At 37.7% G+C, this 22,891-nt stretch overlaps 2 protein-coding genes and 1 pseudogene across 3 annotated transcripts in view; all 3 read left to right on the top strand.

The window, feature by feature from the left end:
* Positions 1 to 1,421, top strand: part of LOC136278141 (phosphatidylinositol phosphatase PTPRQ-like) — a 15,269-nt gene extending 13,848 nt beyond the window's left edge. The window contains exons 13-14 of the mRNA XM_066161498.1: positions 484 to 637; positions 1,197 to 1,421. Of these exons, the coding sequence (XP_066017595.1) occupies positions 484 to 637; positions 1,197 to 1,310 (268 nt within the window). The 3' untranslated portion in view covers positions 1,311 to 1,421. The remainder of the gene's footprint in view (positions 1 to 483; positions 638 to 1,196) is intronic.
* Positions 1,422 to 11,866: 10,445 nt separating this feature from the next.
* The window catches only part of LOC136278019 (uncharacterized), a 40,605-nt gene continuing 29,580 nt past the window's right edge, over positions 11,867 to 22,891 (top strand). The window contains exons 1-7 of one of the 2 annotated variants that reach the window (XM_066161167.1): positions 11,868 to 12,115; positions 13,048 to 13,437; positions 13,744 to 13,875; positions 14,298 to 14,486; positions 15,117 to 15,141; positions 16,034 to 16,196; positions 16,764 to 17,295. In XM_066161167.1, the coding sequence (XP_066017264.1) occupies positions 12,052 to 12,115; positions 13,048 to 13,437; positions 13,744 to 13,875; positions 14,298 to 14,486; positions 15,117 to 15,141; positions 16,034 to 16,196; positions 16,764 to 16,877 (1,077 nt within the window). In that variant the 5' untranslated portion in view covers positions 11,868 to 12,051 and the 3' untranslated portion in view covers positions 16,878 to 17,295. Of the gene's footprint in view, positions 12,116 to 13,047; positions 13,438 to 13,743; positions 13,876 to 14,297; positions 14,487 to 15,116; positions 15,142 to 16,033; positions 16,197 to 16,763; positions 17,296 to 22,891 lie in introns of those variants that run through there. The other variant, XM_066161166.1, reaches the window with a different exon arrangement.
* LOC136278030 (uncharacterized) lies at positions 18,563 to 21,497 on the top strand (annotated as a pseudogene).

Genomic DNA, 22,891 nt, shown 5'->3' with positions numbered 1-22,891 from the left:
AAAACTAGTTTTAAGGAGGAGAACGAGGAGATATTATTCAAATTATGATATAACCAGTAGCACAAAATTTTAATTGGCGCTCTTTTTAGGCTGAAAGTAGGTTTCTTATGCCTATCAATGCAGAAATCGTCATTGCTATCGATTTCATTCAAGAGTAGATTTGGCGATTTCACAAAGGCAATCGACTGTCACTAGAGCGTAGGGCACCCTAGCTGTCTATGAGAGAGCAATGTTATAATGTTTTAAATGGCTTTGCTCCAGAACTCCGTGGGTTTTCTAACAAGTTGAGTAGATATTATATTCATGAATCTTCGCCAAGTAAATACGAGGTGCTGCTCGTTGTTAGTTGTTTAAAATTTTAAAAGTTTGTTTGTCTTCCTGTTGCCAGTCAGTCTAATTGCATTTTCAAAGATCCTAACGATGAACCTGGACCTTTTCACTCTTTTCTTTTTGTTTTTTTTTATTTTTACACTCATTATACAGGAATCAACGTGAGAACTTGACATTAAATGTTTTGAATGATGGTTCCCGGCTAGAGTTTGCTTCGGGAAATGGAACCGAGATTCAGAGGCTTCATAGTTACCCGCTTGTCCAACAAGAGGGTGTATACACCGAACTGTTTTCGGAGTCAATGATGGTAATTATACTTACAACGAAATTAGTGTTACCCAATATGAGCCTTATAAAAAAAGGGACTAAAAGATGTGCCATACTTCCTATTTTTAACTTTTTAGCTGTTCCTCTTTGTTCTCTGCATGTGCCCCTTTCCCTTCACTTATACTGCTACTCTGACGCACCTTGACTGTGGTCTTTTGACATAAAACTTTCAATAATACATAAGTTTGATTGTTTTATCAATTTACCATAATTATTTATCAAATTTTATTCATCTGTTGGTGTCCTTATATTCCTTTATATTTATTACAAACATCATCTGTTTGATTATGACCTTTTAAGGAATGCCGGGTAAAGGGGTCTCATTCGGAAAAGAGGCAATAAATTTTAAGCGCAGTATCTAACAAAACCTTCATTACAAGTGTATTTGAATGAATGTCTTATTTTCGCTCGGCAGCGTTTATGGTTCGTTCAATTTAAATTTTGCATTAGCGATTTTAGTCGTGTTTTCCAGCATTACCAAGTCTGCCAAGTCGATTATAACATAATTTTTTTAACAAATAAAATTGAATATTTTGCAGACCTCTGAAAACGATGGTTCCCGAACGTACGCTTCTCTTGTGCAATCAACCGAAGACAGCGACATTGAATATGTGAATCAATTACCTGCTCCTGAGTATGTTAATGCTTGTTAAGTGGATTGTTCGTAATTTAGATGAAGAGCGCTAATCCTAAAAAGCTGAGGTAAACAAAATATCGATGGTATGTGTCTATGCGAAGCCGCTACTTCCACCCCCTATCAAGTAAACGCTTAAATAAAGATGAATAAATCGTTATCTTGTCTTTCAGTGGTTATGCTATTTTAACATCTCTGTATAAATTATGCACTACTTTCTTTTCTTAGGCATATTTCCTGTGTCTGCAAAATGCTTGGTCTGATTGATTGTCTGACTGTCGTACCATAATATCATTTAGACTATTGAATTAATTAGACTTCTATTTTCCAGTAGTGAATAAGAGAAAAGCGGTTGAATCTGCTGTATTATTATTTTTAGTTCTAGTTCTCTTTAAATTGGCGGGAAAATGAATGAAAAAAACAGACAAGAAAATAACAACAGAAATCTCTTTACTTAATTACGCTGAAAAATTATGCTCTTCTTTCTAATTATATGCATCCCTAGAGATGCAACGCAACAGCTGCAGACACACAACACATAATTCGCATTAACTCGGTGCAAAAAAATTTTATTGATTAAGACAAATTTCCTTCAAAGTTCAAAACTCATCTAAGCTTCTTCTAAAGGAGGGGGCATCGGGATTTTCGGTTTTGCGGTTTTGGCTATTTTTTAGATCGGTTTTTCAGTTTTTTTGTGTAAAAAAAAATTCAGTTTTTCGGTTTTGGTGTTCATTGCTGTTTGCGGATTTTCTGTTTTTCAGCATTTGATTTTCGGTTTTCGCAAAAGCGCAAATGTTACTAAGAGGAATGCTTGACAAACCATTTGAAATATCGCAGGGATCCCTCTGGGGTTCACTCGTCTTGAATGACGCCCAAGACTTTGACCATCCGTAGGAGTTCAAGCGTCTTGAATGACGCTCAGAGACTTTGACCTTGCAATGTGGAGCACTTGGGTCAAGGTCAAACAGTTTGCGAACCACGTCTTCCAATATGCCAACGGACAAAGGTCATGGACCTTAAAAAGCAATTTTACTTTACTTTATTGAAATTTGTTACACGTAGAGAATAGTATCGGCAACTGGAAAAGAAAACAGGACGATGTCCCAATTGATATTCAACCCCAATAAATATTAACAAAATAGTAGTAATAATTATAATCGTGAAAGTAGTATTAAAACTAGCAATAATTATCATATGATATTATTTACAACCAAGTCAATTTAAGAATAGGCTCATTAACTTACACCCTCGCGACTTGGAAGATTATAAGAAACGGTTTTTTCATCGTAAAAATCTAAAAGCCTCCTTTTAAAAGTATGAAATGAGTCCACGCTTTTAATGTCCTTTGGTAATTTGTTCCAAAGATTGATAGACCTGTAATAAAACGAATGTTTTAAGTAGTTTTGTTTTGTGTGTGATATTTGATGATTTAATTCACCCGAATTACGCGTTTTCTGCCGAACTACAGTTTGACGGAAAAAGTCGTGGTGACCCAGATCAATGTAGCCTGCTCAAGCGTTATAGATAAGTACCAAGTCTTTCATTTCCCTTCTATATTCTAGTGGTAATAGAGAAAGTTTAAGCAGCCGATCCCTGTAGGAAATATCCCTTGGATAATTCAAGATAAACTTTATGGCCCTGAGCTGAACGTTTTCTGACAATAGTTTGTCCTTTGACGTGTAAGGTGACTATAGTTCACAAGCGTACTCTAGTTGTGGTCGAACAACTGAGTAGTATAAAAGTTTCTTGATGTCAGGATCATTGATATCTCTACAGACCCTAAGAATAAGGCCAAGCGTTCTGTTTGCTTTAGAGGAAATCAGCTTTATATGTTGAGACCATTGGAGAGTATTGGTGACAGTTATGCCCAAATCTTTAATTTCGCTAACTGTTGCCAGTGGGGACCCGTTAAGGTGGTATTCCCGTTTTGTGGGAATTTTTCTTCCTAGAGATATTCAAAGCCTTACGTTTGGGTATGCTGAGACACATTTCCCAGGTATCACTCCAGATTGAGAGCTGTGATAGGTCTTGTTGAAATGAAAATTTATCCGATGGTTTTTCAATTATCTTAAACAGCTTAGAATCGTCTGCGAATATGGCAACTTTAGAGTCATGTTTAATACATTGAGGAATGTCGTCTATATATACAAGGAAAAGCAGAGGGCCCAATATTGAGCCTTGCGGTACACCGGACAAGACTTGTAACGAGTCGGAATAGGTGCCTTGTAGTGCTACTCGTTGATATCTATCAGAAAGATAACTGTGAAACCAGTTTATTTGCTGCCCAGGTATTCCAAATCTACATAGCTTATTCAGCAAGGCACAATGAGGGACTTTGGCGAATGCTTTAGCGAATTCCAAATAAGCTATGTCAATCTCCTTGCCGTTGGCTAGGGCTTGCATCATTTCGTGACAGACCTGGAGGAGCTGAGTAACAGTGGACCTTCCTCTAATAAAACCATGCTGCGGATGGTAGAGTTGTGGCGAGATGAGAGTATATCAGTGATTAAAGACACATCTTTCTAGGCATTTGGATTTAATGCACAGTAATGAAATTGGGCGGTAGTTTTTGGGTAATGTGGGATCATCTGATTTGTAGACAGGACATACATTAGCTAATTTCCACTGAACGGGAAACTTGCCGAGAGACAACGATAGGTTAAACAAACAGCAGACGGGAGAGGCAATTTCAGGTGTAGTTTCCTTCAGCAACCTACCAGGAATGTTGTCGGGGCCATGTGCTTTGTTTACATCAATGTCTGGCAGAACTTTAATTACCTCTAAAATTGTAAGGTGGATTTCACTTAAATGATGAACCGGTATAGTAGATGGCCCTTGGTAAGATTTAGAAGTACCATCGTTAGGACTGAATACTGATTGAAAAAAGTTGTTAAGTAAGTCTGCTTTCTCTTTGTTGTTCGTGACAAAGCGTGGACCATCCCTCAAGAAACTAAGTGACCGGTTTTGTTTCGTCATAGATTTAACTAAAGACCAGAAGCATCTGGTATTGGTGAGAAGCGAATCCTTCAGTTTAGCTGCATATTGCTTTTTCTTCATCTTAATCATTGCTTCAACCTCGCGTCTTGCTTGTCTAACCCGGTCGTGGTCTAGAGTACTTTCACGTTTGATAACCACTTTTCTCAATTTGTTCTTTACTTTAATTAGATTCAGAAGTTCGTGGTCAATCCATGGGTGCTCATTTACATTTCGAGGTTTGCTCGTTTTATTTTACTTCATTTAATTTATTTATTTATTTTTACGAAGAGAGGAAAGGCGGCGAGAATTTTAGAAAAAGAAAAGAACAAAAAAACAAAAACAAAAAAACAAGTTTAGATGCAAAGTAATAAAAGGCCTGCACAAGCTTAAAAACAGTGTTTGGTTTGTCCATCGTACGTATACCAATGTCATTATTTATATTACAATAGCCTAATCGCTATATCCAATATACAACATGTCGTTTAGGACAATCAACCTTCCTTCAAATGACTGCGACATCTTACGAAACTGAGCCCCAGCATATAGTGCAGTAATAAGACAAAGGACAGTGTGGCAAGAAACAACAATGGCTGAGCACGGAACATTGCCAGAGTTTTATTTATCAATGCCACCTCGAAGTTGGTGACAAGGTGAATTTGAACTTCGAAGTTAACGAAGATGATGATCTGAACGAGCATGAAGTGAGTCAGGAAGCTAGTGTATCTGATGAAGGCCAGCAAGATTTTGATGAAAGCAGTGATGAAGAAGTTGACGTCAGTACTGATGACAACGATTCTCTGGACCAACAAGATGAATTAGCAACATCGAAAATTTTTCGATAACGATATGGAAGGGCGGTGTGGTTCAATAATCGACTGCTGGTTTAAAAAGTAAGAAATTTAAATACTTATATATTATCAGAGTAAACGCCATTAAAAGTTCTTGTCAGCGTTTAATACAAAGTTACAAGTTGTATCGCTTAGCTTAGGTGGTGCAATCGGACTTTAGACCAAGTTACAGGTTACTGATTGATTCAACATTCAAATAGAATCTCCAAACTCTCAGGTCTTAGCTCGCAAATGGAAATGTTGGATTTGGTATTTTCGATGGAAATTTCCAGAGCCATAGCTTTTTGCAACCACAAAATGGAAATCCTATAGAGGCCTTTGGTGCGAATTTCCTTGATTTGACCGGGCTCCATTCCCAGCAGCTGCTGAGTCCGCAGAGACCACGTTCGAGGTCCTTGAGAGAGCAGCGGAAATAAAGCCTTTAATTTAAGCAGATACTAGAAGATACTAATGCTAAGCCCATGACGTCGACATTCACAAATACTGCAATGAAATAAGTGTAGTTTACTTTATATGCTCCACTTGTCACCACTGTATCGGATCGACCAGGGTTTTAATAACTGGGATGTGAAAATGTATCGGTTTTGACGATTTTGCATGCAGTTTTCGGTTTTGATCGAAGTTTTTCCGGCCCATCTTGATCACTTCATTTTTAACTTTGCCTGTTACTTCAACTGTTGCTATCTTTGATTCAGGCGTTAGGGAGGAAAATTTCATGGCCCAGTCCAGCACGTCCAAAGCCTTGGTAGAGGCTCTCGGATGCTTCTCTCTTGCTATGCTCCCCGAGGTGCGTATGATCTTGGAGTTCTTCTGAAGAAGTGAACTCAGAGCAGTATCCTTGTTCTGGGCAGTGAAACAGCATATCTTCTTTATTATAGCTGGACTTTTGGCCGTGGTTTTGATTCTGTTTTATGGTTCCTGGTGCTGTGACAAAGCGCTGACCATGGTATTGATGTGCCCATGCCGACCCCATAGGCTTTGAGAGATGAAGACCATTCTTTCCATAGACAAAATTGTGAAAAAAGCTGAAATTATTGATTCGCTTAGTTTTTGTTTCCTTTTTCCCACTATTGATCTCGCAAACAGCAGCTGATGATCCTTTCACTTGTCTCACTTTCAATGCCTCGTGCATGCCAGCTGCCGTCAAAATTTTACAGCCTTCATTGCAACATCTACGAATTGCCCCCTTCATTGAACTGATGATGCAATCGCAAAAATCCTTGCCAGTTGTGGTTGAGAAAAATCATACCTTCAGAACAATAAAAGGAAGTATCCTGTTTAGAATAACTGATCTATCAATACTTGTCATACTAATACAGATTTTTCTAGGTAAGGTCAGTGTATGCTCCTGCTTCTACTATCACCTTCTGCTCATTATGAGAATGTTAAAATGAAAATTATACTTATGACGCTTTTAAAGAAGAGGCAACAAAAGGAAAACACGGTAAATAAATAAAACTACTTGAATTATCTCAGGATGTCCTTTGAGAAAGGTAAGCATTCATTCGCTACGTTTACTATGCATATAGCAATTACATGTAAACTGTTGGGGTTTAATAAAACTGAATGCCTTTCAATCTGCCTTTAAGCAGGCGGTCGACGGCGTGCGATGTTTCAAGCGTCGAGAGGATAATTACATCCCTGCAGTATATATTGTCAAGAGATTTTGATCTACTTTGTTTGTGTCGGCTCTGAAATATTACTTGTTATAATGAACAGAAGCAGCATGGAAGTTTAGTCCTGAAGTCGATCGAGGCAAGAGCTCGCACGAATTTGAAAAGCGCATGCAACTTTAAAGAATATGTTCGCGTTGTAATCTAACAAGCATTTTCAACTTACCTAATCACCTTGATTCTAGTCCGTGTACCAACGTAATTCTGTAAAGCGTTGATTTTCAAAGGGGTTCGAAATCTTCCTCGAACAGTGTTTGTGATACTGTTCAATGATCATCGTTGATCGTCCAACAATTCTGATGACATCTGGCATAACAAGATGATCTCCAGAGTCAAGTTTTATAGTCCTAGTTCCATAGACCACATCTTTGTAAAAGTATGATTGATCGACAAAAGACAAAAAATGATCAAGTTTACCAAGTCTATCCGGACTCTGTGGTGTAGCATTTTATTGACATTAAAGCCAGCTCCGACATTTTTGGCATGAGCCCTTGCCTTAACTTGTCGATCACCTTTTTTTCAAAAGGCTCGTGCATTTCTTTAAGAATCTCGCTGAATAGCGAGATGCAGATATGTTCAAGATCTAAGTTTTCAAGTGCTTCTAAGGTGCCTGTTTTTATGCGATTATCAGTGAGGTCAAGTTACCCTGACCCGAGCAAACTTCATTTACTTCCGGGGTCTTAAAGGTTTGCAATAACTATTCGTTGTCTCTTGGAGCGATTATAATGCAAACAGTGCGACATGCCTCTTCCACGTGATCCAAACAAAGGGATTTTTCATTTGCCGCTGCCTCTTCCCATTCCTTTGATAGCCTAACAGAAACATGTTTACCTTTTTGTTCTGTGAGTGAAGCAATCCTTGTCATAGCCTCATCACACGTGCATATCGCCTTCTTTTGTCATCTGATGAGTCATAGTTTGACAAAACCTCAGCCATTTCATCCTCTGCGCAGGAGTCCAAGTGGAGTCCCGGTTATGAGTTTCGACGCCTACAGCTGGTGAAAAAACACATCGCCGATTTTGCTTCCTCTTTGGCTTTCCTAAAAATTCAAAGTTAGGCAGGGCAGTCGAATGGGCATTTCAAGCGCTGACAAAATTTGACAGCTTTGAAATTTTTAAGCCGATGCAAAAACAGAGACATTTTTTCATGGCAAAAATTTGTCCTATGATTTTGTGGAGACAATTCTAAATTACTCTCCTGAGGCAGATAGGCCATTGCGAATCAATTATTAGTAAGACACTAGCTTTAACAGTCTAGAAATTGAAAAAATATTACTCACGTGATCCGGACTGCAACTATAACTCCGAATACTTTGAAAACATCTCTGGATCTCTGGCCAGTCTAGCGTTGAACATTCGGTTTCCTTTCACTGCTTCACAGTTTCCTTTGTGCGTTGGATGCTGGCAAATACTTTTACCGCATTTCCGATGTTTTCCAAAGCGTTCCGATGTTTAGAGCACACCAGCAACTGCATGTTTTACTTTTTCATTTCGAGGCCAAAATGACCGGAACAAAGCAAAAATCAAATCGTACTCTTTTGCTGGATAGGCGGTAGTACTTTAAATGACTTGATACGTCATCCTGGCATTCCAGGAAAGATATCGGGGCTGAAACTCCGCTGAAATGGCCGCAGTCACCATAATCTTTGCTTTCCAAGAGACAAGTCAATCTTTTTTTGGATAAATCTCTCAAAATAGATAAATAACTGAAGTAATTCCCCCCTCTAAAGAAACACATAAGGCACAACCTTAGCTAAAGCGAAGGGGTTGGATCGAGGTATGCTGTGACCTTAGCCACCCTCATAAATATTGAAGTGAGGCGGGTGGGGGGAGTGGAAAAGATCGTTGTAAGGTCAAATACCATCCCCAATTCCTTAACTTTGGTCCATTCTAACTCGTCACATGAACCATATTTTAGGTTCAATTTACACACCCGCGAAACGTGTCATATAGCAAGTGAAGTATTTAGATGATCACGTCATGCAATGCAACAAGCCAGGTTTGCCTAACTGGTTTGGATGGTCGTAGGAAAAAAATTGAGTCATCCCTCAAGAATTGTGGACTGTAACAGCATAAAATATTTAATGATGGCAGCAAATTTTCAGAAAGGAACGTCCGATGATTGCATTCCGTGTGCGAGACCTTGGTCGAAACTGCAAGAGTTCTTGCAGAGTGTACACGTATTGTTTTGCAAATAACATCGAAACCAGCAAGTATTTTAATTGTTTCTATGTACCTTTAAGCTATGCAGTATATATGTAATGACCAGAGTGCCAGGTTGTATTCTTTAATTTTGATCTTCTCCACTCTATGCGTGGTTCATGACCTGTTTCAAAGAACATTATCGAAGAGGCGTCTTTCGATCGCTTTTGTTTTCTTTAATTTGTTTGCCCTGCATGCATTACGTCAAATCACGTTTATGCAACATTTTAGAACAACTCGAGATTTTTGGTCAATTTCATAATTATGCAAATGACTCTGACGTGTGCGTAATTGAGTAATAAACTCCTGGATTTGAGTTGTTTTCAAGACGTAGGTGCATAAAAACTAGAGAGATACCCGTAGGTTTGAGGCAAACAGTGACCTCTGTCATTGGTGTATAAACTACCCACCGATATGCTTTTTAGCCCGATTTGATAAATTGGTGAATTTTTGATATGTAAATTCAGGTCGAAGGGAAGGGTCTCTTCTGATCACGCTGGTATGAATATGATTTCGAGCGAAGTTTCCATATTTTGTCTGGGAACTGCTAAATATATTTTACAACTTGTAGCCAGAGATAATTCCGTGAGTTCTACTATTGCAGTCGCAGCACCCTCGACAAAAGCTGTCAAATTCAAACTTTCGATCGTTGTGCACACAGGAGTTCTAGCCAAAAATCAATTTTGGCTTGCGGCGACGCGAAAAAAAAAGAGAATTAGAGAACAACCAAACTATTTTTGAAACATGCGTCCTAAACTCTTTTCAAGGACAAAAAATAAAGGAAAACTTTTTTTTGGACGGGAAGTCGAGAGGATCGCTCTTAGCGAGAACGGCACTTAATACTTCCGCTGTATCATCATAAGTCCCACCTTAAGTGAGCGGAAATTGCGTCTATATCTAAACTGGTCGTCCAAACGTACTTTTGTTTCACTTTCGTGGCTTTCCAAATATCCTCATCCAAAGCACTGAACGATGGATAGAGCGAAGGTGTTGGCATTGATACTTCTTGAAGTCAATTTGTTACTGTCGAGAGCAAGTGAGTGTGAAAGGAATCTTTTATAATTCTAGAAATCATGGGTGGCAAGCTCTCAATCGAATGTCTGATTTCATTATTTAATTGTTTTTTAAATAGTGGCACTCGATTTTTGACTATTTTGATCATGAAACTGATTTAAACGCTTCACTTTCGCGATGAATCAAGAGAAATTGCGAGATAAACCTCGAGGTAAAACGCGTTTTGACTGATTATAACAAGAGCGACGGACTAAGATGGCATAGTTTTTTCGAGAAGGAACAAGCAGACTGTCAATAGTTATTAAAATTATGTATATTGAATTACGTTGATTTAACAAAGATATCAAAGAAGCTTTCATCTAGTTGTAGCTTTAAAGCTGTTTCCCTTCTGTATATCGCCTCAGTTCGGGTGTGTTGCACGAAAAATTGATGAATTTATACAATGTACTTTTACTTTATTCACGGTTATGATATATCACTCTTCTTGCTTGTTCCAGTGAAAACCAAGTGACTTGAAATGATTCCAAGCAGTTTATAGATAATTTATGTAACCCTTTGCGCCCGACAGCGACATTCAATATTTGGATCAAATACGTACTCTTGAGTATGTTAATGCTTGAGTGGATCCGAATCCATCCGAAACTAAGTGCAGTTAAAATATATAAAGCTATCCAAAAGGTCATTGACCATTTATACGTGAATAAGTGAGACAGGAAGTTAGATGAAGGGGAAAAAATTTTCAGTCAAGCTTTTTCGTTAATTATGCCGCAAAGTTTCCCAGAAAGAAAGAACATTCCCAAAAGTATATCCAACAAGTTTGTACGAAATACACTCCTGCTGTATTTGAAATAAACCAGAACACTTTCTTCGCCTTTAATGATTCAAAGCTTAAGAGAAAAGCCACAAGATTGTGTTTTTTTCCTCATCTTAAATTTCTCTATTTCATTCTCTTGACTACATTCTTGATCAAAAGTAGCAGCTCCGCATCAATCTCATACACATTTCGTAGTCTCTGTGTCTGTAGAATTCTCTGGTTGATTTGTTTGAATGTCGTGTCGTAATGACGACTACGGCTTCAATTCCCTTATAGTACGTTAGTATGTTCCCGCAGCTTACCTAAACACACTTCACAGTACGCGACGATGGTCGCTTGGATTGAAAAGGAGGTAGAGGCTTCCATTATGGAAATAGATCCATGTTTTATTGGTTCGTTGCAACGTGTTTGCTTTAAGTTCGACTTTCCTCGCCCAATTTTGAACTGTGAAAAGCTTTCACTTAGTTGTTGCCATGAAGCTGTATGTCTTATGTACATCGCGACTGTAGATGTCGTGCAACGATCGTTGTAAAACATGGAGTGACAAATTTTCCATCGATCAAATGTGACATAAAAATTTAATCTATTTTAATGAAAATCCGTGTTAATCACGGAATCTAAATTAAACATATTGGTTTGAATGATCAAATATTGTTACCCAGACGATTATTATATCATGCTATCTAAAAGGCCACAGACCATATGCACATAAGTTCATATATGAGTAATCGAGAGAAAGGAAGAAGGATGAAGGAAAAAGAATCTTGAGGTAAGTTCTTTTTCCCTTTTTTATTGTGGCGTACAGTTTCTTAGACAATGCCCGACCCTGACAACCTCAATCCCGTCGGCAAAGCTGTAAAGAACATTCCAAAAATATCCAACGCAACACACCCCTTCGTTACCTGAACACTTTCCTTCTCGTTTAATGACCTAAAGCTAAAAGAGAAGCTGACATTATTACTTTGTGTTTGTTTATCTCATTCTAAAATCCACAATCTAACATTCACAATCATTCCAAATTTTTCACATCAACTGTTCTTGATTCAAATCAACTTGCTTGTTTTTAATATATTTTTGAATTTTCCTTGACGCGTGACCTATCGTTATTCTTCCGCTGTTTCTCCCCAAGTCACACCTTGAGTGATCGGAAATTGCGTCAGAATCTTAATCGGTCGCTCAAGCTCAACTTTCTCTTTCGTGGCGTAATGAACGTCATCGTCCAAAGCTTTGAACGATGGATTTAGTGAAGGTGTATGTACTGATAATTCTCGGAGTTGATTTGTTACTGTCGAGACCAGGTAAATGAGAGAGGAGCATTTGATAATTATAAAGTGCAAGCGCGTAATCGAATGTCAAGTTCTCGAGATAGCGTCGTTTCCTTTAGATTTATTCTGAACGACAGACCGATCCAGCACTATACTTTCGAGTTTAAGTAAAAGAAAATGAATTCTTGAGTGAAGAATCTCAGGATAGAATACTCTTTGATTCACTACGACAATTCTTTTATGACTTGCAAGCCGAGCCACGGACTAAGAGGGAATAATTTGCAGTGAGAAGGAAGTGGCAGTTTACCTGTTTAAATCGTTAATGATCAAATTTACGTATACCGTGTAATGTTGGTTTAAAAATTATGTTAAATAACCCAACATTGTCCTCTAGCTTTCATCCAGTTGTAGCTTTAAAGCTGTTTGTTTTGTATTCATCGCGACTGTACACAGGTCTTCATAAAGTTGAAAACGATTGTAATATATGGCGTGACTAGCGTGACCGATGACGTCATACTAAACTGCACATGACATGCAATGTGTAACTCAACTCAGGCGTGTTGCTTGAGAAAATTAATGGATTTATAAAATGTACCGATTTTTACTTTATACACTGTTGTTAGCATATAACACTGCTTGCTTGTTAAAATGAAAACCATATGAATTATAACGATTTGAGAGTCTAAGATAATCTAATTTTTAGCGCCCATCTTTCTTGTGGATGTGGGTTAAATTTAAAGAAGATTGAAATACGGTCGCTATTCCCCAGATCCTCCTTCTGTGCGAATCAGGTCCGCTTCAGAGGGGGGGAAAAATGATAAAGATGGCAATCCAAGAAAACTAGAAATGATTTTCTGCACGTAACAGTTAACCCAGCAAACAGTGCATTTTTTCACAAACACATAGACACACACTTCACTGGCGCTAATTATTAGTCTAACTTCTATGCAATTGGGCTATTCTAGATGGAGAGAGGCTATGTTCGTGTTATACCTTCAGTAAAAGACAATGGTCATGGCCAAATGCAAGGGAATCCTGTAAATCCAATAATAAAACACTCGCAGTAATGGAATCAGAACAGGAATGGCAATTTATTACAAATGAGATTCAAAATAAATCAGGCAGCCAATATGGTGAATGGTCTATAGGCTTAGAAAAAAATTCAACAACGCAGAAATGGACGTGGATCAATGGTAAATCTTTGACTATCGACAAATGGCATAAGAGGGGCATCAATCCTGACCCAAATGACACTTACGGACTGATTCATAAGGAATATCCACCAGGATTTAAAGGATCACTTAGTACCTATAGGGGCTACCTTAATAGAGAATGGATTTGCGAGGAAGAAACAGGTAATGATCAGTACCAGAAAGAAGAAAATAATTTGTGAATCAAATGCTGTTGTCATGCACAGTTTTTTTTCTATAAACTACTCTAGCCCCCCCCCCCCCTCCTTCCCCGTTCTTTATCTTTCCTATCCCAACGTACTCTTTCCGAAGGCCGCCTATAGCTTTCTAAGTTATAGGGACGTGACATTGAATTTTTATCACTCATTAGAGGCATTGAGTTAGAGCTTGAGAAACTGTACATTTCCTTGTTATCGGGATATCACTCGAGATATGTATAGTGGTGGGACAGTAGTTATGTTTCTTTAACAGCTACCTGTCAAGGGATTTGCTTCGTCCATCCTGTTCCAATGAGCACAAGTCATCCTAGAACATCAATTGGGACAAAAGCTGCTACCATACAAGGCAAAACATCATCCGAACATAAAAGCAATGATTTATCAGGTAAGATAATGTATCGCTTGTTGATTTTAAGATATGTAGACGAGTCATATCCATATTGTTGGTTTGTTAGTTTAAGGTTGGTCACTTGGTTAAGTATTCAGTTAAAACAGCCAGAAGCACTTTTTAAGGATTTGTATTCGAGTCGCTCCGAGAAAACAAGTTAAAAATTAAGTACACTAAACGCATTAAATCCAGCGACCTCAAAAATTGACCGCACTCCTACCACGGCGAAATCAACAGAGAAAGTTCAGCCGGGGTTTCTTTTTCATATAGAAAAGTTTTCAATTTTCTAAGGTATACAATCCTTGGGGATTCCCTATGCGAGACTTTCAAGCAGCACTCTCTCTTTCCATTACTTTCCATGCGTTAACCTGTGTTAGTAGAGTCAACCTAATTATCAGCTCGACTTTAATTTTTTTAAGCTTTGTCGACGACCCAAGGTTCCGCGATGACCACATTTCCAGTAGTGACAAAGGTCGAAGACCTCAAGAAAGGTCCCAACTGCTTTTCTCTTTATCTGGCAATCGCTATTTTAGCAGCATTTTTGTTTATAGTGATGATCATCCTCGCCGTGGTTTTGATACTGCTGCGAAAAAAACAGCAAGAAAAAGGTACTTGGATTTTATTTGCATTGTCCATCAAATTCAACGTGACATGTAGCCATCTCTATCGTCAGGGCAATCTAGGGGTAGGTTTGATTTACATATCATTTGATATTAATTCAACCACAGTTCTAGAGATGTATATGAATGTAACTGGCAAGATAATGATTATAAATAAATAAATAAAAAAAAAATTATAATAAAACAATAAAATAAAAACCGAGTTGTTGCGAAGGAATAGATTACACTCCTTAAGTCTAAAGTGTCCTGGACTTTAACAATATGCTGCCTTGTAAGACCGACTGGTTCTGGAAAAATCATACTTAAAGGATCATAAAAATTGCGCTACGACAAATCTGAGTAAAATAACAGTCTTAAATGACGTTCTCAAAGGAAATAGTTGGTCGTATAACTAATAAGCTCCGCGACTACCTCTTGGCTGTCGAGTTTGTTAATTTGTCAACCGAATACCAAGTACTTGTATGTGTTCCACTAAAATACTGCCAGATTACCCGACAAATTGCGGGAAGTCTGGCGTCATTTTTTTTCCAACAACCTAAATTAAAACCTTTCGAAGAAAACAAAAGTTATTTTTTTCTTTCTTTGCTGCTAACGGTTGTAACTGATTTCATCCACTAGCCTCAAGAAACAAAGCTGTCAAAATGTAAGTTGCTTCTGCATCACATTTATTTCTCGTTTATTCAGTTTGGTACACATGTAAATTAAGGCCGAATGTATCTCTTGAACACTACATAAAAATTAATGATTCGGAAGAAATACATTTTCTCTGTGGCATCCATTTTAACTATTTAATGGGTTTGTTTTCAAAGTGCAACTAAGAGTTTTCGGCCCGTTTGGGAGGGAAGAAGACTTGCACAGAAATGCAAAGACAGATGGCTCGATGCGATGCTTAAAAAAGTGACAAAAACTTGAACGCTAATGCAGCCGTAGTTGCCTAAAAGCCAGTGGGCAAGAGCCTGACTAATTTGCCCTATTCCTATATTTACTTACTTGAAAGCAGTAATACTCGAAAAAGGGATCACATAACTATTTGTGGAACGATGATAATAAATTCAGAAATTAAAAAAAATTAGTAATAATAAACCAGGTTTCAAGGAGAAGAACGAGGAAATCCTATTCAAATGTTCATATAACCAGTAGTACAAAATTTTAATTGGCGCTTTCGATAGGCTGAAACCAAATTTTTCATGCCCATGCGATGCTGAAATCGTCATTCCTACCGATTTTATACCACAGTAGATTTCACGATTTCACGAAGGAAATCGACTGTCACTTGAGCACAGAGCACCCAAGCTGTCTATGTTCTCTGGAATTCTGTAGGTTTTCTAACAAGTTGAGTAGATATCATATCCGTGAACCTTCGCCAAATAAATATGTGGTGCTGCTAGTTGTATGTTGTTTAAAGTTTCAAAAGTTTGTTTGTCTTCTTGTTGTTAGTCAGTCTAATTGCATTTTCAAAGGTCATTAACAATGAACCTGGACCTTCTTACCTTTTTCTTTTTGTTTGTTTATTTTTTTTTGCTCTCATTATACAGAAATCAGCGTGATTTTCGAGAGAGCTTGCCATTGAATGTTTTGAATGTTGATGCCCGGCTAGAGTTTGCTTCGGAAAATGGAACCGGGATTGAGAGTCTCCATAGTGAACCGCTTGTCCAACAGGAGGGCGCATACACCGAGCTGTTTCCGGAGTCAATGATGGTAATTATACTTACAACGAACTTGAAATTACTCAATATAAGCCCTATAAAAAAAAGAGAATATAGTATGTGTCTTACTTCCTTTCTTAAAACTTTTTAGCTGTTCCTCTAGATGTTTGCTCTCTGCATCACCCCTTTCTCTGCGCTTATATATTGCTACTCTGAGGCACCTTGAGTGTGGTATTTTGACAAAAAAATTTTCATATCAAACAAGTTTGACTGTTTTATCCATATACCATTATTTATTCATCAAATTTTATTCATCCGTTTTTTTCCTTACTTTCCCTTACATCTATTAAAGATCACTTGTTTGATTAAGACCTTATGGAATGGCGGGTGAAGGGGTCTCATTTGGAAATAGGCAATAAGATTTAAGCGCAGTATCTAACAAAACCTTCACTGGAAACGTATTTGAACGAATGTCTAATTTTCACTTGGCAGCATTTATGGTTTCGTTCAATTTTTTCATTTGATTTGACGATTTTAGTCGTGTTTTCCAGCGTTACCACGCCTACCAAGTCGATTATAGCATTATTTTTTGTAATAAATAAAACTGAATACTTTGCAGACCTCTGAAAACGATGGTTCCCGAACGTACACTTCCCTTGTGAAATCAACAGAAGACAGCGACACTGAATATGTGAACCAAATAGCTGCTCCTGAATATGTCAATGCTTGTTAAATGGAGTGTTCGTAATTAAGATTCGTAAAAAGCTGAGGTAAACAAAATGTCGATGGTATGTGTCTCTGCAAAGCCACAATTCTCCCCCTCTTCTCCCCTCTTCCTCCCCCCCCCCCCCCATCTATCTTGCAATCTTGCAAGGGTTTAAATAAAGATGAATAAATTATTATCTTGTCTTTCAATGGTTGTGCTACTTCAACGCATATGTTATCTGTCGAGAGGAAGAAATTATGAAAGGAATCTTTGAGAATTCTAAAGTTTTTGAAGGGCGAGCTCTTGATCGAATGTCTGGTTTCATTTCTAGCTGTTTTCTAGATAGTGGTGATTAATTTTAGATTTATTTTGATCATCAAACTGATTAAACGTTTCACTTTCGCGATAAATCAAGAGAATTGCGAGACCTCGGGGTAGAACACATTTTGACCGATTATAACAAGTATTTATCACGAGCGACGCACAAAGGTGGCCTTTTTTTTCTTTTTTTTTTTTTTTTGGAGAAGGAAATAGTAGATGGTGATGATTTAATTTATGTGCATTGAATAATGTTGGTTCAAAAATCATATAAAAGAACCCCACGTCCTTCTCTAGCGTTCATCTAGTTGTAGCTTTAAGACTGTTTCTTTTGCGTATATCGCGTCAGTATGGGTGTGTTGCATGAGAAAATTGATGAATTTACACAATGTACCGACACTCGCTTTATTCAGTGTTTTTAATATATTACACTCCTTGCTTGTTCAAGTGAAAACTAAGTGAATTAAAAAAAATTCAAAAGTTTTTAGTCAATTGATACAACTTTAGCGCCCAACAGCGACATTGAACTCCTGAGTATGTTGACGTTTGAGTGGATCCGAATGCATCCGCAACTAACTGCAGTTAAAATATGTCAAACTATCCAAAAGGCCACAAACCATATAAATGAATGAGAGAGAGAGAGAGAGAAAAAAGCAGGAAGATAGTTGAAGGGGAAAAAAATCCTCAGTTGAAGCTTTTTTGTTAATTGTGTAGCAAAGTTTCCAAGACAATGCCTGACCCTGACGACCTCAATCCCGCCAGAAAAGGACATTTCCAAAAAAAATTATCTAACGAGTTTGTACGAAATACACCCCTGCTGTATCTAAAATAAACCAGAGCACTTTCCTTCGCTTTGAATAATTTAAAGGTTAGGACAAAATCCAAGAGACTGTGTTTCCTCATCTTAAATTTCTCTATTTCATTCTCTTGTTCTTGATTTGATTCTTGATCAAATAAAACAGCTCTGTATTAATATTATACACATTTCATAGTCTCTGTTTCAGCAGAATTCTCAGTCTGATGATTTGTTTGAATGTTGTGTCGTAATAGAAGACTACGGCTTCAATTCCCTTTTAGTACGTTAGTACGTTCCCGTATAGTACGTTATTACAGGATCGATATTAAGAGAACTATTTAGTCTGTGTACAAAAATATAAATAAATAAATAAATGACAGATAATATAAATGTTTTTGACCTTGTTTATCTAATTCACATGCGAGTCATGGTAATTACTCATCAATCCATGAAGCCTGATCTCCTGCCGAACTTCCGCTGATTCTTCCCTTTTCACACCTCGAGTGAACGGAAATATCTTTTAGCTGGTCATCCAATTGCAACTTTCACTTTCGTGGCGTTTCAAACTTTCTCATCCAAAACGTGTAGGCCTAGGAAGATGAATTTAGCGAGGATACATGTATCGATCATGTTTGCAATTGGTTTGTTACTGTCGAGAACTGGTGAGTGAAAAGAAACTGAAGATAATCCTTAAAGACTTCATGAGTTTTGTTTGTACGAGACTGATACTTAAAGATCGAATCTCATAACTTACCCATCCGACACCTCAAATTGCAAAATTTACCACCAAAATGACTTGTCGTAATTAAAAATGATTGGTTAATTATATTTTGATGTTTGTAGAAGAGAATTCTCCGCAGTTTACCTAAATACACTTCACACAACACAACGATGGTCGCTCGGATTGAAAAGGAAGTAGAGGCTTCCACTGTGGGATTAAATCCATGTTTAATTTATCAGTTACAACGTGTTTGCTTTCAGTTCGACTTTCTCGAATTTTGAACTGTGAACAGCTTTCATTAAGTTGTCGATATGGAGCTGTATGTCTTCTGTATATCGCGACATCTTCCTTTATTGATTGAAAATGTCGTGCAACGATCGTTGTCGAACATGGCATGACAAATTTGCCATCGATCAAATGTGACATAAAAATTTAATTTATCCTAATTGCGAATTTTTACGAGACTTTTCGTAAAAAAAAAAGACTTTTCACGCAAATTGCCTTAATACAGTGCATGCTGTACAAGGATTGCCGATTGGAATGAAGAGGAAACACATGTAAAATTGTTCAAATGCAACGTGTCATCCAGTAAACTCGACCAGCTTTCATTTAGTGGTCGTTATGAAGTTGTATGTCTTACGCTTCTCACAACAGCTTGGTTAATATGTGTCAAGCAAATTGAGTAATGATTGGTCATATTTCTGGCGTGACAAAATAACGTAACGTCAGTTACACGGTGGGGTTCTGGTTTGAGATTTCTGGCGTGGGTATGGAGTGAAGTTGTACTATCGCCGCGATTTTTCTTCTATTCCTTCTAAATCTAAATAAACACGGTCTTTTTCGAATCAGGAAGTTTTCCTCAAGAACACAAATGATTAACGAGATAAAAAAATAACTAAAAAAACGTGGATAAATAAATGGGTAATTACCCTATTGATTAAAGGGTGAATGATGATGGTGATCACCCCCTATCAAGTCACGTATTCTGTTATATTCCTTGGCTTCAAAAAGTTCAATCTGTAATCCATTCTCACAGACTCCCCTCGCCCCCTCCTGTTGTTGATTATTGATAAAGCTTAGATCAACATCTTTGCGATTTGCTTTGTTTTTGTTTTTTTGTTTTGTTTTGTTTCTTTGTTTCTTTGTAGATGGAGAGAGGCTCTGTTCGTGTTATAGCTTTAATAACAAGTCAATTGGTTACGCGTGGCCACAAGCAAATGCTAACTGTAAATACCACAAAAAACACCTTGTAGAGATGGAAACAGAGCAGGAATGGGAATTTATCAAAAACGCGATTCAAAACCGAGAAGGCGGTAAAAATGGAGAATGGTTTATTGGTTTGGAGATAAATATAACAACAAGAAATTGGACTTGGGTCAATGGCAAACCCTCTGACTATTGACAAATGGCAGAAGTCAAATCCTGACCCAAATGACTTTTACGGGCTGATTCACGAGGAATATCCATCTGGAATTAAAGGATCTTTTAGCACTGTTAATGAAAACGTACAAAGAGGGTGGATTTGCGAGAAAGAGTCAGGTATTGATCAGGACCCGATAAAAGAAACGGTTTTAGCCGTAACGAAAATTATTATCATGCATGAATCTAAGTTAGCTACAGGCTGCTTTTCCCCTCCCATTCCCACCCCTTATCTTTCCCTTTCCCACCCCTTATCTTTCCCATTCCCACCCCTTATCTTTCCCTTTCCCACCCCTTATCTTCCCTTTCCCACCCCTTATCTTTCCCTTTCCCACCCCTTATCTTTCCTTTTCCCACCCCTTATTTTTCCCTTTCCCACCCCTTATTTTTCCCTTTCCCACCCCTTATCTTTCCCTTTCCCACCCCTTATCTTTCCTTTTCCCGCCTTACCTTTTCCGGAACCCGCCCACTGCGACCACCTCATACTGAAGGCTTATCATCTTCAGGGGAACAGTTCCAGTAATACCAGCCCCTTTAAAAAAGTTTTATAGATAAATTATAAGAGAACCCCCTTAGAAATGTGCCGATTCGCGGCTATGGGCAAGCCTAAAAACAACATATTCTCACTTAATGGCAATGCCACCCCACAAATGTCTAGTTAGTGACAGTGTCAATTGTCATGTTCCTTTAACAGACAATTGTCAAGGAGACTGTTTCGTACATCCTGTTCCGCAAAGCACTAGTCCTCCTGGAACAGAAGCTTTTACGACAAAAGTCAGGAAGTCAACAGAACAGGATATCACTGATGTATCAGGTTAATTTAAGGATATGTAAAAGGGCAACTTTCATTAAGTAATCGAAGTTTGTATGTTTCGTTTTGAAATTTGGAAAACAAACCGAAACGGTCTCTATTTGTCTCTCTTTTTTCATTGTTTTGCTCGTCTTTTTGTCTGATTTTTTATTTATCTGAGGAAAAAAGATTTGACCCCCCAGTGGTTTTTTTTTTTGTATGTTTTATCTTTGTGTCTTAGGCTAAAATCAATATTAAAAGCCAGGATCACTACCTAGGTTTAACTATATCATGATTTATGTGCATGTGAACAAAACTTTTAATACATTGATTTAAAATTTAGGGTCTTTAACAATTGTCTCCATCCTTACCACGGCGAAATCAACAGACAGAGCGAAATCAACAGACACTCCTACCACAGCGGATGACAAGAGCAGTTCTTCCCCCACAGTAATGATAGTAGGCGCATCTTTAGCAGCAGTGCTCTTCGTAGCGTTGATCATTTTCATCATAGTCATGTCATTAAGACGAAAGAAACGTCAGGGAAAAGGTAAAGAGTCTCTAGAAGTTGTAAAGATGAAACTATTATTATTTCCCATATGAAAATAGTTTCTAAAGATATAATGGTTCAGATATCATTCATGGGGCGAAGCCTTGAACTAACCTTCTGTCTCTCAGAGACTATCATTTTGCCTGCGAAAATAGAACTGGAGACTAACCACGCTGTATATCTAAAGATTAAACAAGCCTTTTTTTTTTGTTTGTTTTATGTTTGTTGTTGTTGTTGTTGTTCTTTTCTTTTCTCAGGAAAATGTTATTGTTCCTTGGTTTCCAGATAATATTTATTATATTTTTTTTTTATTGAATCCTTGGCTAACACATGCTAAATAAGCTTGTTCCCATAACAGGTTAAATATCATTGCAGTTCCTCTATGACGTACATGTATCTCTGGAATGGTTTCATCATAAAAGTTGCAAAACTAGTCTCATTAATTGCCTTTAACTTCCCAGCCGTTCTTTCCTCTTTCGACGTCGTGCTTATGAGCAATGTTGAATTGAGAACCAGCTTTTAATACCTAATAACTAGTTTGGGAAATGTTTAAAAAGACGTTTCCCAATAATCACAAGTAAAAAGGAAAAAAAACTAGGCTGCACTTGCTTGTCCATAATTTCAGAAACATCTTTGTTGTTGTTGTTGTTGTTGTAGCCACTGTTGTTGTCTGCTGAGAAAAAAAAAACGTTTATCTTTTATTTTTATTTATTATTATTATTATTATTATTATTATTATTTTTAGTGCACTGTTAACCATGGCGATGTTTAGTTTGATAAATAGTTTGTTTGTTTGATTTAAAGATACAGAGAGAGCACTGCCCAAAGAGTCTTTACCGAAGATGTCGGCGCCGAAAAAGTTAGTATTTATCTTTGCTTCGTTTTTATGTTTATTTGTTTATTTATTTGTATGTTTGTTTATGCTTTTGGGGGTACTTTTTGAGTTTCTTACAACAGATCATAACCAAATGATAAAACCAACCAGCACTCATTGAATTTGTATAGGGTAAGGTAAGTCAGCATACTATTGCTGGAAATCCTACCCTCTTAACATAGCATGGAGCAATTACAATTATTGATACTTCTCCCTTCCTTAGAGAGAATCCAGTCCATAGCAGGATTACCCCCTCCCCCTCCCCCTCCCCCAATCGTTATATTTCGTCATGTAACTTTGTGTCCCTGTTAAACATAGTGTCTGTGTACAAATCAATACTCCTGGGTGGAGAGGGACACTGCAAGGAACTTTGCCTATTGTTATGGTTTAAATTTTTTAAGACAATGAGCCTTTTGTTGTCCGGCCTTAGGGATTTTTCCGTCCGGTTTCGCGAAATTATACTCGAATCAAATCGGATTCAGTCGGCAAATTATCAGTGATGACATTTTTTTCCCAACGGTAGCCTACTTTGGAAATCAAAGACAAACCAAAAGGGGGTGGGTCAGTAAATTT

The sequence above is a fragment of the Pocillopora verrucosa genome, chromosome 14, assembly GCF_036669915.1.
Source record: "Pocillopora verrucosa isolate sample1 chromosome 14, ASM3666991v2, whole genome shotgun sequence".
In the NCBI taxonomy this organism is placed as follows: domain Eukaryota; kingdom Metazoa; phylum Cnidaria; class Anthozoa; order Scleractinia; family Pocilloporidae; genus Pocillopora; species Pocillopora verrucosa.
The sequence above is the reverse complement of the archived record's forward strand: the minus strand, read 5'-3'. Positions and strand labels throughout refer to the sequence as shown.